The sequence below is a fragment of the Paramisgurnus dabryanus genome, chromosome 1 (genome assembly GCF_030506205.2).
Source record: "Paramisgurnus dabryanus chromosome 1, PD_genome_1.1, whole genome shotgun sequence".
Taxonomy (NCBI): domain Eukaryota; kingdom Metazoa; phylum Chordata; class Actinopteri; order Cypriniformes; family Cobitidae; genus Paramisgurnus; species Paramisgurnus dabryanus.
In genome coordinates, this window is record NC_133337.1 from 19,926,836 (window position 1) to 19,944,525 (window position 17,690).

Sequence of the window (17,690 nt, forward strand, 5' to 3'; positions counted from 1 at the left end):
AGCTACATCTATGTTGGTATGTAAATGCAATGTTGTTTTGTTCTTATCTGCATCCTTTGGAGGTTACAGTCAAAGACCATCTTATTTCATAATAATAATAATAATATAAAGTTTCCTGTTAGAGTTAATGGTAAATTGCTGTAATATGCTTAAGACGTGTAAATGTAATGCTCAGTTAACTGAAAACCAGACTTGATGATGTATGCAGCCTGCATATGCGACCATCGGACGATGCAGCATTCCATTTGAGAATCGGCCATTGTAATACAGTTAGGCTGAATAACATAATTAGACTTAAGTGCAAGGGCGTTGCTAGACATAAAGCTCTACTGGGGCACAGGCCCCCCATTTTTTTTTTTTACTTTTTCTTGAAAGCCTGCGGTGTGCAAGATACAATTTCCTTTGCTTAACCCACTATTCCAACATTGCAACAAGTACTGGGAAAGACAAACATTTATTTAAAAATATTTAAGTATCATCTTCATATATACATATATACAACATAATTAACATGTTTAAAGGCATAAAATGTTTGGAAATGGCTGGAGAGAAAAAAATGTTATGCACATTTGCATTTTACATAACAATGACTAATAACTTCTTTTTTTATTTTTAAGAATGTTTTCATTTTATGACTACTAAAAAATCTATCTTAGTTACTGCTAACTGATTATGTAATGACCTAGAGCTAGTGAACTAAATATTAATTTCATAACTGAAAATACAGAACAGTATAACACAGTTTTTGTATGTGAACAATGCAATTTTATAGACTATTGACAGAGGTTATCCTGAAATTTTCCCTCTAATGTTTAAGCCCTGACAGGGTAAGATGTTATGTGTCTTTACTCCCTTTCATCATCTCTCATTTTTCCTTCCCTTTTCCTGCTTTGCACAAAACATTTCTGATGTCCATCACATGCGTCAATGAGATTTTCATTATTATTTAGAAACTTACTTTAGTCTCGTCATGTTTTCATAAACCAACTCAATCGTGTGTACTTTGTATGCGGCTGCGCACGGCAAAACAGTCGCGTGCACGCCTCAATTCATGTCCGCGTCCGCGCACCCATTCATGTCCGTGCGCGGACGCGGACATGAATTGAGGCGTGCACGCGTCAGTGCGACTGTTGCGACTGTTTTTCAAACGTGAATTGGGTAACTACATTGCATATAGATCCGTTTTGCCGCGATTGTCTTTGTAAAGGAATAAACTAGTTAACTGCTATGTAAACTTGAGATTTACACAGGGGCACAAAACATTTACACTGGGGCACGTGCCCCAGTAAAAGGGGTCTAGCGACGCCCCTGCTTAAGTGAATCGACGCCACTGTCAGACAGAACACAGCCCATAATTTAAAACAAGGCATGACGAAATTATTTTAGGCCCACCCAGATTTTTAGAGGCCCACCCATCAAAGACTTTCTTCCTCTGCCACTGCTCTTGACGGCTGTTAAAATATTTCTGTTTACATACAGTATACTGTAGTTTTTATATATCAAATTAACTAACACATAGAAGCTCTTCTAAGAATATACTGTATTGAAGTTTATATCTATTCATTTTTAGTAAATCTGCACACGAACTTAATCAGGTCATTCATTCTCATTCAAATCCTTGGCAACAGCGCATAAGAGCGTGATGAACTGCATAATGTAGGTCATGAGACCATTACTGTGTTTTCACCTGTCTACATGATTTATGCAAAATAAAATCTTCTCCTTGCTATTAAAAGGTGCTTCCCCCGATAGCATGACTTTTCACAACAAAAACTATAATATTGGGTTATTTTATTAAATTATTGGATGAGAGAGAGAGAGAGAGAGAGAGAGAGAGAGAGAGAGAGAGAGAAGAGAGAGAGAAAGCGCATTAGATCCTGTTAAGCCCGGGATACACTGCACGATTATTGGCTGTCCCAGACGAAAAATTTGCCATCGTGAAACAATCGTTGACATTTCTATGATCGTACTCTCGTACCCGAGTTTAAATCCAACTAAATTCAATCTTATAGGAGGGCAAAAATCGTGCAGTGTATTCCGGGCTTTAGATGATATCATGAGTTCAGGTGGTCTCGCCTGCCAGGGCCGAGCCCAAGCAAGCCGTACCCCGCAAACCCTCGAGGGTTTGAAAGTGGCAGAATCTGAGTCAAACTCTTAATGTGATTTCACGCCTCGTCTTATCACCAACAATGAGACTCGTCTCTCGTGGCGCGTCACGCTTTGCCTCTTTCTTTGGCAAGTCAGGCTGCTCACAGGATCGCTAACCTGCTGGAACTGACAGAGAGGGAACGGTTTAAAAAAAATAACTGTTGTCAGGACGTGTTTAGACTTTCCTCAAATAAATCAAAGCTGGTTTAAAACATGTATTGGACTGGATACACAGAACATGGCCACTCTGAAAACTGTAATGGTTTGGGGAAAGAGGGCATTGGGTTTGGACCACATGAGTGTCAGCCTCATTTTTAAGTGCAGGAATCCTATTAGCTTGGTGAAATTGTAGTGATGGGTTAAGAAATGTGCTCCCTGTCGGCAAACGGGATTGGTTGTCGGACCATGGGCTGACACCCTATGTTCTTTTTTATTTTTCGGGACTTTTTTGCAGTGGTACATTTTAAATTAGATTTTGATTAAAAAGACTTTTGGTCTCTAGTTAAAGGGACATTCTACTTTTTTGGAAAATATGCTCATTTTCCAGCTCCCCTAAAGTTAAACATTTGATTCGTCCTGTTTTGGAATCCATTCAACTGATCTCCGGGTCTGGCGCTAGCACTTTTAGCATAGCTTAGCACAATCCATTTAATCTAATTTAATCAGGCGTAGTGGAATGTCCATTTAAAGGACGAATGTTTGATCATAACACAGAAACTGGCTCAAATATATTTATGAATATTTATACTGAAATGATCTATTTTTGACATAAATGTGAGCTCCTTTGTGTAAGACTTCCAGTTAACCTACAGCTAATGGTAGTCTTTTGCGAGGGACACTAGTGTGCCGTTTTGACTGTTTTTTTTAATGTTTATTATGAAATCCAGGAAGACCGTCATATTTTGTGCAGTTAGGGGTTGCCATAATAGATGATACATACGCAGTAAATCTCTACAAAACATTTGTTTTAGAAACATAGAAACTGACAGTAAACAAAAAATACAATAATTGTTTAAAAACAACTAATATTATACTGATAAAAATATGCTGGTTTAGCGGGTTTATTTATTCTGCTATTCTAAATTTATATAAAAAAATAAACTGGTTATTAGTTAATGTTTATAATAGTTCTTAATGTGTTTGCTCGTACTTTTGTTATGTTTTACATGACAAAGCAAATGATATTAAAATAAGCAAATCATTTTATGATTAAGCTCATGTCTCTATCTAGTACGTAAAAAGTGATGACGAAAACAATACTGAATACATGTAATAGTTTAATGTGTTTATTATGGTTTGTTTAAATAACTTACAATGTGTTGAATGATAGAGATGCTGCTGACTGTCGGACCGCGTAAAGCTTGATGTGTTGCCATAAAAACTCGAACAAGTAAATTAAAAATTGCGTAGACACAAAGTCTTGGTCTATTCCATGTACAAACACTCAATTGACTTTCTCATTGTAAAGATACTGGTATGCATCTGTGCTTTATAGTTGCGCATTGAAGATCCATCACCTCTGAGCAACAAAACGAAATGATTAAATATATATTTATATGATATATCAGGCCACTTCTTAATTTCATCCTCACACTGGTTCATACATGGCAGGTGTAGTAAATATTTACCACAACTGTTTAAATCATGTTTTATGCGTGCTCCCATGACACTGTTTTATACCGGCCGGCTATTGAAACTGACGTTTTGCACAAAAAGGGAAATACGTATAATTAACATATATAGGAAAGTGATTATTGTTTCAATTTGGGCAGAGAGAGGTATCACTTAGAGAAAGCAAAGTTGGAAGCCAAACAATTTGAATTTTGTACATATTCATAAGATGGATAAGATTCCTAAGACATTCAGATTTTTTTTCTGAGCTACTTCACATTCAATGTGCACAATCTGCTTTGAATCCACACCTGTTTGTTTTTGTATGCTGCTGTTCGTTTTGTACAAAATTATAGAGAGGAAAGTAAACATGAATATCATAAATCTTGCATTTACATTACCCCAAATTAAATACAAATAAATGCATATAAAAAATAAGAAACATAATGTTGATGTGTTGCATTAAAATATTACCATTGAATACATTCTTTAAAGAAAAAAAAAAATCGTATTTAAATAGTAAAGTATTTATGTATCATGATAGTATTTGAACCATAAATGTAACTCTCTTCTGACATATGTACACATTCACAGCATGTTTTCTCTCTCATTCTGCAATAAAACCTTAAATGAAACCGTAGATCCGGTCCACCTCAGGAATTCATTAGAAATTGAGAAGGTCTTTGACGGGAGGGAGGGAATTCAATTTGTGCCACTAATTGACGTTTAATGGAGACAGTTGTTCGGCTCATTAAACTGTCCGTCATCTGTGCTATCATCATTCATTCATTAAACAGCATCAAACGCCCGGCCTGACGAACAGAAACAGAGAGCAGAGAATGAAAATTAAAACAAAACAGCGTTTTATTAACGTCATTCTATTATCACCCAAACAAAACCCTGCGTTACGTCCCTGTGCACTTTGCAACTTTTGAAATCTCATAATGTGCTGCTGCTGGTATTTGTCTCTGTATGATTAATCACGTCGGTTTGTATTTTCCTCATTTGCAAAATGCTTTGGATGAAAGCGTTTCAGGTTACACAATGGGTTGCGCTCACAATGCTTGCTACTTGCTGTGCAGTGAACTTTGAATACTGCACACTAGTTTTAAACAATACTGTGAGCCAACACAGACACGGGCGAAAGGCAATTATTCAAAAATTAAATTAGCATAGATAAAAAATATGAGAATATTAAGTGTTTGTTAGGGCAGGTGAAGAGATAAACATGAGGGGGGAGTGCATGGGTGTGGTCCAGGTTAGGGGCGAATGAGGTGAATACAAAGCCCAATGTATTTTTCGGATGCCCATTTCGGATGCCAGTTGCGCGCATCATCATATTTCCTTTTATTTTCTTCCAAGAACAGAATGCCAAAATGCATTTTTTCCTTCAAAATGTTAATTCCAGTTTTTTGTGCAGATGTACAGATGAAAAAGCACTTAAAGACATTTAAAACATGTATTCGTTCGATTTTCAAAGAAATTCTGAATTTGGCCTACGCATTTGAAGTACTGAGTTTAATTTAAATCTCTGTTGTTGTGAAGATGCGGCCACAAATAAACTTGATGTCCACTTTGTTGTGACGCTGAGAGCTGCAGTTCTGTGGCCCATTGTTTTCAAAGTCATATTCCTCATAAAGTACAGTCTGGATAATCCATCTCTCTTTTTGTGAACCCTATTGCTTATCCATTTCTCTAAAACCGCTATAAAAGTGGATTGGATTTCATTTACACGAGCCTATTAATTCCTCACAGACAGAAGAACTGATGGAGGGCTCCGGCTCTTTGCTAATTCACCTTGCCCGGGCGCGCACGTTTTATTTATCTTTCATTATGTCCAAAACGACGCGAGGATAAAGATTTTTCCGCAAGACTTCAGAACAATCTCGTTCTGGTCTTAAAAACAGAGTCATAATCACAGATGCCTGAGCCAAATTCGATTTACCTACAACAACAGCTGGAGTATTTCTGCCAAATGGCATGCGTGATATTACTTCTACCTGTCTCTGGAGATATAGAGGAAAATGTTTATTTTTCCTGTTCGCTTCTTTAAACAAAACATGCGTCGCCTCCTCCATGATTTAATGAGATAATTAAACAAAATTTAAAAAGCATTTTATTAAAATTATGAGAATTACGCCGATGATTTCCTGCTTATGTGTTGAAGTGAAAATCGCTATGAGAATATATGTCTGCATGCAGGCACACAATACACAGTTTGTTTAAAATACTTGTATGGGTTTTGTTTGTGCAGGTTTGGAGAAGGTGGGCCGTGACTCCAGTTATGAGCAGGAAGGGAAGGTGCAGTTTGTGATGGATGCAGTTTATGCGATGGCACACGCTCTGCATCGCATGCATAAGGACTACTGCTTCGGCTATCCGGGCCTGTGTCCCCGCATGAGCAATATCAATGGAAAAGAGCTTCTGGGATACATCAGAAGCGTTAACTTTAATGGTGAGTGTTGGGGTGTCTTTTGTGTAAGTCTGAAATGCGCTTGGAAAAAGTTTCTTTGTTTGATGATGAATGAATGTTTACCTAAAAATATAATAACTGAAAAACTTTCAGGCCACTGGATATGTTCTCCCAAATTTTCCCATAGGAAATTTATCTGTGCACATATGTTATTTACTGCCAACAGTTTGTTCAAAGATAAATGAACATTAAACATTAATAAGACTTTATCTTTACAGAATAAAACTACAGCATTATAGAGTTTCTGGGAACCAAAATCAGAAAAAAAAACTAGAAAAAGTTTGATGAGGATTTTTTTACCCAGAATGCTTTGCATGATGCTGTTTTTTCTAATCTGATTCTGTAAAGACTTGTTAATGTTGAATAATTATTTTTCTTTAAACACACTGTTGGCAATAAATTAGATATAATTAAATCTACAGTAAATTACTGGCAAACTGCTGCATAACCACATCAAAGTTTTTACAGTGAAGACTTCAAGTCTCAAACGTGCATTATCTTTCTTGTAATAACATATAATTATAACAATAATTATATAATTTAGCACAAAGGTAATTGGTTTGATCTCAGAGAACACACATACTGATAAATAAATGAATGACTGGATTGAATGCAATGTTAGTCGCTTTGCATAAAAGCCTTTTGCAAATGCATAAATGTAAATGTAATGTTTTAATGACAGTTATTATAAAGTGTTATGCTCTGTAATTTAATGTGTAGCCTATATCTGTTATCCGAGTATCCAGATATTCTAGTGTTGTAAATTTCACAAGACTTTTTTTAAGGTGTCAAATAAACATTTAATACATATGTAAAGTTTTAACTCAAAATACCATATATATAATTTATTATAACATGTTAAAATTTGTAGGTGTGAGCAAACATGTGCCGTTTTTGGGCAGTGCCATGGTTGGATAGTGCTGATTAAGGTGCGGTATTATCCCCTTCTGACATCAAAAGGGGAGCCAAATTTCAATTACCTATTTTTTCACATGATTGCAAAAATGGTTCTCAAAACTAAGTTACTGGGTTGATTTTTATCACATTTTCTAGGTTGAAAAAGGCACTGGGGATCCAATTATAGCACTTAAACATGAAAAAAGTCAAATTTTTATGATATGTCCCCTTTAACATATAGCTTCATTTCTATATGCTATACTTCAGTTCTGTTAATTTTTACAAAAACATTGTTTTGTTTACGCGCAGCCTCTCGTGCCGTGTTTGTTATATTTTTGCAAACTTTAATACACCGCCTGGTGACTTCTTACCTTTTAGCACATGCAGTCAGGCCGGTGGGTGAATCTGAGTTAAATGCATACAGGAGTGCTCATATTTCTTTATAATGAGACGGCACAGTGCAACGTAGCCTGTGGATCTTATTAAGAGTGCATTATAACTTACGCGACACATATTGATTGACTGTTTTTGTCACGCTATTACTATAGCTTCGAAACAAGATATAACTCTGTCGTCCGATTCATTATCATATTTGCTTCTCTTTTATTTACAACCTCTACGTTGTCATGTTGTTATCATCTGCTTCTGTTTGCCTTCAAGTTTTATCATTAGCATAACAGGAGCGGAGCATTGGGGACACGGCGACGCGAGCCCATTAAAACCTCATTAATTGACTTTCTGGCGGGCAATAGCACTCTGGTTGTTTGTTGCAGCACCTTACGTTTTTCATCTGCGTTTGTTTGAAGTGACAGGCATATAGGGAAAATTCAGCAACTGTGCTTTTAGAAACGTGAGAAGGGTCATTACGACTTGTGCACTCCTGTAGTGTTCATGAGAGAAGCCTGGTGGCATTATATCCTATCGCCTTTCATATGTTTGACTGCAGGAGTTGCTTTTGGCTTTGATGCTGTTGGAAAACTTGTGAGATCAAGGTACGGATCATCATATGAATGGATTATACAGCAGGGGAGGGATTTCGTGAAAGGTTCAATATGAAACTATTCATCCAGAATTGGTTCTTTTATGTGAAGAATCGTTCTTCATCGTGAAGCACCTTTATTTTAAGAGTGTATAGACTAAGGATGTTAAAGCGATACTCGAGCCAAATATCAAAATGACCTTATGATTTTCTTACCCTCAAGCAATCTGAGATACATATGTTCCTCATCTTTCAGACAAACACATTTGGAGTTATTTTAGGAAATGTCCTTGCTTTTCCAATTCTTTAATGCTGGGGTGGGCATTTCTGGTCCTGGAGGGCCACTGTCCTGAAAAGTTTAGCTTTAACCCTTATCAAACACACTTGAAAATCCTAATCAAAGACTGCAGAGTTACTTGAAAAATTCATTCAGGTGGGTTTGATTAGGGTTGGAGCTAAACTTTGCAGTGGCCCTCTAGGACCAGGAATGCCCACTTATAATGGAAGGAAACAGGGATCAGAAAACAACAAAAAAGTGCATTCATCCATCAAAAAGTAATGGGTTAATAAACGTCTTCTGCGGATAATCGATGCAACTTTGCAAGAAAAATATTTTAAAGGGGACATTTCACTTTTTTAAGATGTCAAATAAATATTTGGGGCTCTATCTTACACCCGGCGCAGTGAAGCGCAATGCACGACACAAGTGTCTTTTGCTAGTTTCCACCCTGCGCAATTATCATTTTCACGCTTAGCACCACGTTGTTTAAATAGCAAATGCATTTGCGCCCCCTTTTGCGCCCATGGGCGTTCTTGTCTGAAAACGAGGTGTGTTCAGGCGCATTGTTGGCACGTTGCTATTTTGAGGCAACTAAAATAGACTACGCCATTAACCAACAAAAACCTGGTCTAAAGTCAATGGCGCAATAGTGTTTTTGTTATTTAAAGAGCACATTAGTAATATGCGCCTATAAACGGGACATACGGGACGACAACGCGGGTTTGCTTTTCACATACATGAATGGCAGCAGCACAAAAATGCTTTTAAATATGAAAGATTAAAGGATTGAATGTAAACAAATATTATTGAGTCTCTTGGACATAAATGAGGACTAATTATGAGATGTTAGACGGCGCAAAGAGCTGCTTCACCTGTAGCCTGGTAAGTAAATAAATGCTTTGCTTTAAACAAATTCATCTTGTTAATTATTTTTTGATGATATTGGATAGCCATACATTTAAAGCAATTAAAAGCCTGCTTTTTTACTTCCATGACTAAAAGAAAACGGGTTTTAAAGGTTTTAATAAAAAATAACAATTTCAATGCACGTGACAAACAACACAATTATTTAACATTAATCCTAAACTGGGGATCTTCTTCCTCTGCTAAGTTTTTCGGTTAACAAAGTCCGTCATCTAAATAGATATTAGACATAGCGCCAGCACAACTTGCTTTTAAAGGGGATGAGAGGTGAGACTCTCATTGGTTTATTGCACATTACGCCCAAAATACTCCCATTACTCATTAAAAAAGAAGGACCAATCCTTTTCGACCATGCGCTCGGCGCACAAACCATTTTTCCCGTCGTTAAATTAGCAAAGGTGGATTCGAACACGCCCATTTAGAGCCCTTGGTGTCCCCAGAGTATGTATGTGAAGTTCTAGCTTAAAAATACCATATAGATAAAATTGCCATTTTGCATGTGTGAGCAAAAATTTGCAGTATTTGGGTGTGTCCTTATAAATGAAAATGATCTGTAATGGCAGTGTTGTGGATGGAAAGTGCAGATAAAGGGGCGTTATTACCCAGCAAGCAATTTGGGCTAAAACCAGGCTAAATTTGGGCTGTCAGTGAAAATCTAATAGACGTCTACCATAGCCCAAGAATAGACGATACGTATAAGTTTAAAACAAATGAAAGCAAACACCTTGAACACCTGTTGACTTTGCCTACATGTATCATACATCTTCAAGTTATTTTGGCAAAAATGGCATGTAACCAAATTCAAAGCTATTTAGGGTAAAAGTGGGTTACTCATAGCCGGTCTATATTGGGTCTATAGTTAGCCGTCATTTCAACGTCTTGGTTTTTGCTTGCTGGGTATCCCCTTCTGACATCATAAGGGAGCTAAATTTCAAGGACCTAGTTTTTCACATGCTTGGTTTACCACCAATTATAGCACTTAAACATGGAAGAAGTCAGATTTTCATTACCTTAAAGGCTTATTAATTATAATATCGCCTTTTACCGGTTCAGACCTTGCTCAGATTGGGACAAGATACAGGAGTCTGAAAATTGCTCATCAACCTCTTTCATGCATTACACTTTCCATATCAAATATATTATTATCTCCATGCTTTCTGTGCTGTGTTAATGGTCTTTTTTGAATATGTTTTTCCCAGGGAAATATTGGAAAAACATCCAAGACAAATTTGGTATTTAAACTAAACAAGAACTCTTATTATGAAGTCATGAATGAGCAACCTTTAAGTTCTCTTCTAGGAAATAAAAACTCTTTATTGGTTTGAATCATTCTGGGAGAGAGGCGAGCTGCCAAACGGCGCTGTTTAATGATCTCATGTCTCTTGTTAGTGCTGGTGCGACCTTTCTCAGCTCTCCGTCACAGATGCTTGACTTTTATTGACATCCTCATGGAGTCCATCACAAACTCCTGCTGATCAGAGTTCCTCAATGTTCCTGACACAAGAACCTCAAAATAACCTCATGACAGATGCTGATGTGGTGACACAGGTCCAGTTGAAAAACAATGCATTGCTATAAGCTGATGCTTTATTTTTATACAGAGATGATAGATGTGGCGTGAGAAATACTTGTAGTTGAAACAGCTTGGTTTTTGGAAAAGTATTAACATCTTCTTGTGACATTGATTGAGAAGTTATGTTGACCATAGGTTGCTGAAATATTTGCAGTTACGGATGCATTACAATACATTATATTTTCTGTTGTTAATGTCACATCTCCTTTCTGATGCTGCGGTACATTATAACACATGATGATTGCTTTGTGTTTGCTGGATGTTGGCAAAGCGATCTGTACATTGAGAGACAGCAGTGTACATAAACCCTGTTGAGAGGCTTCTGGGCATACAGTATGCCACAGCTGTTCACAATCTTAATGAAAAACACAAAGTTTTTTTACATTTTCACTTGAAAGACTCAGTCTCATTACTCTCGGGACTCTGCTTGTTTCTAGTCCAAACAAAATTATCTTTCCAAGTCTTTGTGATTTTCTCTGGGTATAATTCAGGCTCTCTCCTACAGTGGAAGATGATATGATTTTTCTTTTTATATTTAATCGATTGTGTACTGCAACAGCACATCTCTACTCAATAGGTCACACTATTTGAGGCATTTGTCAAATCTATAGCAGAAATGGATGTTACACACTGAAGTTTTATATTTGGAGAGTTGACCAAACCTCAGACTTTGGGCTCTATTATACACACAGCACAATGCAGCGCAATGCGGTACCCAATAGCCCGATGCAGTTATCATTTTCACGTCCAGAACTACCTTGTTTAAACAGCATAAGACAGAGCTGCTTCACCTGTAGGCTGGTTAGCATGTTTTTTTTTTTTTTTTTGCTTTTAAAAAGTGTAAATATTGCATTGATTTTGAATTATTTTTTAAATGCTTACCCATAGACTTATCGTATATTACTTTGTAACTCTGGATATGTTGAGATAAGAACCATTTTTAAGTAATATTTTTAAAAAACACAATGCTGTCCCAGTGCTGAAATGTCTTTCCACACGTTTGAAAATTATTTATCTTCTGTTTGTTACAAATAGAGTATTTTAGCACATGTCAATTTTTCTTATAAAAACTTTTTGAGATTACAGTGATCATGCATCATACTTCTTCTTCAGCTTTTTAACTTATTACTCCATGACTGAAATAACAACTTTTGAAGAGAACGAAAGCTTTAATTACTAAAATAACAATTTTAATATATAAAACAGAACGCACATTGTTTAACATCAATGTTAAACTGATGGTCTTCTTCCCCCACTTACAAACTCTGTCATGAAAATGGGGAATCTGCTGGATCCAGTGAAACAGGCTTTTAAAGGGGATGGAGGATCAAACTCTTATTGGTTTATTGCACATTATGCCCAAAACAAACCTATTACTTGTTAAGAAAATAGGGACAACCCCTTTAGACAATACACCGTCTTCGCCGACCATTTTTTCTGTCATTAAACGAGCAAAACTGGATTGGGACACACCCTAAGTGAAATTGTGCCGTACACTTTAGGCCATGCGCTTGGTTCATTAAAATAGGGCCCTCTGTGTTTGAGCTGTAGTAATATTAGTAGATAATGGTGAAAAGTATGACACAGTTTGTCTTCAAGGGTACTTCCCTGCTGAAAAAAAGCAGCATACCAGCAAGACCAGCATATGTTGTGTTTTGATGCTGGTATGCTGGTGACCACTAGCTAAACCAGCACCAAACCAGCCTGGACCAGCATGGGAATGATGCTGGTCTATGCTGGTTCTGTTCAGCAGGGTTCTTATTCTGAGCTGTGAAAAATGGTGACTTGTTTTTATTCACCTTTAAAGGTCCCATATTTTAAAGCTTTCTAGAGTTTTATTTTAGGTTATGATGTCCTTTCGAATATATATATTTGCAGTTTAAGTACCAAAAACAATCTTTATATTTTTAACAGCTCCTCTTTCAGGAGCTCTGCTAAGAACAGGTTGTTTTGGCCTGTAACGTTACCCATGCAAGGATACTAAATGTTAGTTTCTTTACACTAAATGTTGATTAGTAAAACAAGAGACACAGAGACTAAGAGAAATCAACCTCACCATTTTTAACAGACACCAACAGGGCCTTTGTCTGTAACTTAGGAAAACAAGCAATGTTTTTTATTGGGTTTTTAACAGATATTCTATTAAAACTTGTAGCTACCAAAGACTGTAACGTTACAAAACAACACATCAGCATCAGGGGTGCATTTCCCGAAAGCATCGTTAGCCAACTACTGTCGTAAGTTTTGTCGTTACTTTCAAAGTTCAACGATTTGGTGTTTCCCCAAACGACGAATGTGCGACAAAGTTACTATGCTTTCGGGAAACAGTCGTGACAATGTAGTTCGTTTATCCAACTATGCATCGTACTATGTTGGTTCAGCAGCGAGTTGCGTCGTTGTTCGGGAAACGCACCCCAGGTTAGCAACACATCGGCATCAGGTTAGCAACACGTTAGCATTATAGCGTTGCATAACTGTTTAAAATATATATTTCAGTTTTCTCTGGCTCTATAATGTAACTTAAAATTAGGGCTGCACGATAAATCGCATGTGATTGTCACACGCATCTCATCAGTAAAGCCGATTTCTTGATTAGTAATAAATCACCATCATCTGCAAGTTACTGGCTTTAATGCGGTTCTGAAAGCAGGGGATTGTGATTTACTACTAATCAAGCAATCGGCTTTACTGAAGAGATGCGTGTGACAATCACATGCGATTTATTGTGCAGACCTACTTAAAATGTGTGAAATAATTACTTAAGGGTTGTGGATTTGAGGTCGGACCCAACAAAGTAAGAACTGCAAAATCTTTGATGAGTAGATTCTTGGAGAAACCAGCATTGAACTGTGCCACATTGATGAAGCAGTCACTTGTGAAATGTTTAGAACAGACGGTTAAGGTCAAACTAATTGTTGTGGAATTTCCAAATCAATGAACATTAACCATTGGTCTCTTATATTAATGTTTTTCAGAAGCCTGCGCAATGATTTAGTTTCCTGACATCCATCGATTGAAAAGTGTTTTCTTGACGTGGTGCGATTATTTCTTGCGGGTTTGTTTTGCAAAAAGAGGGTGGGGCGGTGGACAGTGCTTTGGGTGGTGACTAAAGGCGATGACTTGGGTATTCCTGACGTCACCTTTTCATGGAATCTACTTCAAGTATTTAACTGTGCAATGATTGTTTTGAAACTTATATGGTACATAACCCCTAGACCTCAGTCATTATGAAAAAAGTTTCAGATTTCACAATATGAGACCTTTAATGGTGATTCATCCCATGACCCTGTTAAAAAGAAATGCAGGTGTCTCTTATTTTGATTTCATATTGCAGACTTTGGTTTCTGAGCACATGGTTGAGACCAGCACATGGCAAGAAGATAAACAAAGTCCGTATTTGATGACTCAAAAACAATCGAAGTGTTAATGAGATCTAATTTGTGATTTTTTTAAATCATACAGCCACATTAGACTTTTATCAAGTCTGAATTTCAGTCCTGTAACCTTTTTCGCACCTGGTTTATGTGATCGTATGGCTGGATGCCTGGTGATGCCCAGAGCACTCGCACACACGCTGTTGAGCAGTAATAGATGACAGATGCTCGATTTCCTGGAGTTTGGCCACTGCCGATATCACAGGAAAGTTAAAGGTTCCTCATTAAATCCTCTGAGCTCAGTGATTCTGCAGAAGAGTTACATGTGAGCGCAGGTTGATGAGTTCAGATCATTACTGAACTTCTTCAGTCCTGCACTTCAAACAGCAGACACTGTGTGATAATGAACTGTGCTGGGTGATTATGGGATGGAATGAATGAGAATGTGAGGAGGTGTGGAAAAAGCTTTTAAAAGTGTGAAGAGAGAAAGAATTGCAACTGAGAGAGAGAGAGAGAGAGAGAGAGAGAGAGAGAGAGAGAGAGAGAGAGAGAGAGAGACCGCTCTCTTTTCATGTTTCATTCATATCTATACATGCATTTTACAGTTTTGTTAGCTGAAAGCATTTTAAAATTAGCAAAAAACTGTGTGATCTGTGTAAAGTTCATGGGTTCAATCCCAGGACCTGCATTCAAAAAGCATTTATCACATGCATAAATATAAATGTACAATTTTAAATAGACCAAAGGTGGCAGACATTCTGGTTTCTTTAGAAGTCTTCTAGTATTTGGGAAGAGTCGTGCAGCCGTTCATGTGTGATTCAGTATTCAGAGCACACAGATCATTCCCAGCAGGATTACTGTAGTAGGATGCTATAGCAAACACTCATGATCTACAGTAATGTATGTTTATATGTGTGTGCACAGAGATGCCTTTCCAGAGAAAAGAGGCCATGAAGCAGCAAATATAAGTTGATATGAAGGCATTGGTCCAGCCCCGAGCATCACGCTGTCCTCTGCCAGGAGTACGCTTCAGCGACTCCTGCATTCGTTCATTTTAAGATTAGCGGAGAGAGATAGTGGTGGGTTGCATTGAAATGAGCTGGAAATGAATGACAATGATTGTGTTGTGTAAAACAAATCCCCCCTTAAACGAGGAGGTATGACAGTGAATTTTAAAATGAACCAAGGAATAGGGTTGGCGTTTAACTCTAAAACACAGGCACAGCTTTTCAAAGCTCCACTCTTTCTGGTCGAATGAATCAGTGGTGAAATAATAAAGTATCTTACATCACAGAGAGAGAGAGAGAGAGAGAGAGAGAGAGAGACTTTTGGAGAGTTAAAGACCTTTATTTTTAAGAGTGTAGCAGCTGTGTTTTTCTTGGGTGATGACAGACTTGCAAAATAACCTAGATTGCTTAATTTTCTGAAGATTTCAGCTTTTTCTTAGCTGCATCCCAAGTCGGAAGCTGAATTCTTTGAAGTGCAGACTTCCATGTCAAGGATTAAGTCTTTTAGGAGTCCTAAGTCCACAGAACGAACGGAAATGAGAAGACCTAGCCTATGAAGGATCCATATCTGTTTCCTTTCATCACGCCCGTCAAAGGGGACACAGCGGAGACGGTTAAGACTTAATACAAATATGAAACCAGAATTTTTTTATTTTTTAGAAAATATGACACACTGATGTAGATTCAAGTTAAAAACAGTGTTGACCAACTTTATAAATATATAAAAGTAAAACGCAACATACAAAGTATTGCAGAAATTATATTAAAACAAAACACAGCCTGTGTCTCTATCATCTCCCTTGTTCAGTGGTCCGGGCACTGATCAGGGGGTCAGACATTTTTAGGGCTGTCTCAATCACAAAACTCTTTCAATGCACTGGAACATTCGTTCCTTTAAAATTCCCACAATGCAACACAAAAATCAGTGAGCATCGATGGTCCCTATGGCTGTTTCTCAATATGCGTCCTTGTGTCCTCGCTCTACGTCATCATTAACAGTCGAAGTTCAATTCCAATTCTCAAGAACACAAGTACAGAGGACGCTTGAAAATACCCGGATGAGTTCTTGATATCGAGGATGCATCGAGTGCAGACTTGCGTGCTGAAATCTGGGGAGGTCACGTGACCAGCAGGAAGATCACACACATCTCAATTCTCACAAGTGCATTCTTTGTTCTCGCGACCTTCTGAGTTCGTTCTTCCGAGGTCGCCTGGCAAGACCAGTCTCCACGAGAACACAAGTCCGTTCTTTGCGTTCTTGGAATTGAGGAACAGCCTATGTTTCCTTACTGTTCCCTTATCATGTAACCATTTCTGAAGCTCTCAAACATTGGGGCCGTATCCGCTGTCTGTGCTAAAACCACACCCACTCGCGGGTAAACTGTCATCTCTTTTAACGTTCAAATATCGCTACAACCTGAGGGGATGCTCACAATTGTGTAAGGGGCTTGGCCATGCTTGGTGGCTCAAGTGTGTCATTAAAGGTACAGCAGAGGATTTTCCCAAATTTTTTAAAAGAACCACCCATCCACTATTTAAAAAAAGCGCAAAACTCTACCTCCTCCCAAGAGGGAGCGCATATTAACATGTGCATGAGAGAGCATGCACGAGTGTAGTTCTTCTCATCGCTCTGTTTACAAGTTGCTGCCGGCATTGAGATGTTTACCGTGTTTGCGCGATGCGTGACTTGTGTCCAAGCTAGCATGGCTAATCATAGCTTACATCAACTTTTACTAGCAGTGATTTTAAATGGATTTCTCCAAACTTTACCTGTTGAGTAGAAGCTTCGTGACTGAGGCATCAGTGGGAAGCCCAACCTGTGAGAAAAATTCTCCCAAAAACACTCTGGTCTTGTTTCTTTCTTCTGAGGCCTTTCTCTTCTTGTCATACAATTCATAAACACTTTTTCTCTTGCGACCCTCAGACATTTTGATAAAATATGATGAGAACGCGAGATTCAATGAATGACTGAAACCGTAGCACCTGAAAGTGGGCATGCACAGAATGCCAACCTAGGGACGAACACGTACGAAGGCCTTACGTAAACATATCATCATAATGATTGACAACTGGGATGACCAATAGTCTAGATGATCCACCCGGAAAAACGAAAATCTTCCGCTATACCTTTAAGCCACAGTTTTTTCCCGCCCAAATAATCCTGAAAACAGAAATGTGAAAAATTGTTTTATGGTGTAACCCCACAAATCAGTACTACACAGTCTTTGTAAATGTGTTTCAGCAATATATTTCTAACATTTATAATGTGTATAGAAACACCGCTGGTGTAGTGGGTGGTGCTCCGTCACATAGAGCAGACGTGCTTTCAGCGACCCGAGTTAGTTTTTTTGTAAGGTGTTTATTTTTATTTCTTCATTGAATCTTTTCATTTTTTAAATGAAAGTTTAATTATATTGCTGCATG

At 37.8% G+C, this 17,690-nt stretch overlaps 1 protein-coding gene across 1 annotated transcript in view; it reads left to right on the forward strand.

Annotated features, from left to right (window-relative positions):
- The window catches only part of grm8a (glutamate receptor, metabotropic 8a), a 221,222-nt gene that overhangs the window by 168,902 nt on the left and 34,630 nt on the right, over positions 1–17,690 (forward strand). Inside the window, exon 7 of the mRNA XM_073813888.1 lies at positions 6,014–6,214. Coding sequence (XP_073669989.1) covers positions 6,014–6,214 — 201 coding nt within the window. The remainder of the gene's footprint in view (positions 1–6,013; positions 6,215–17,690) is intronic.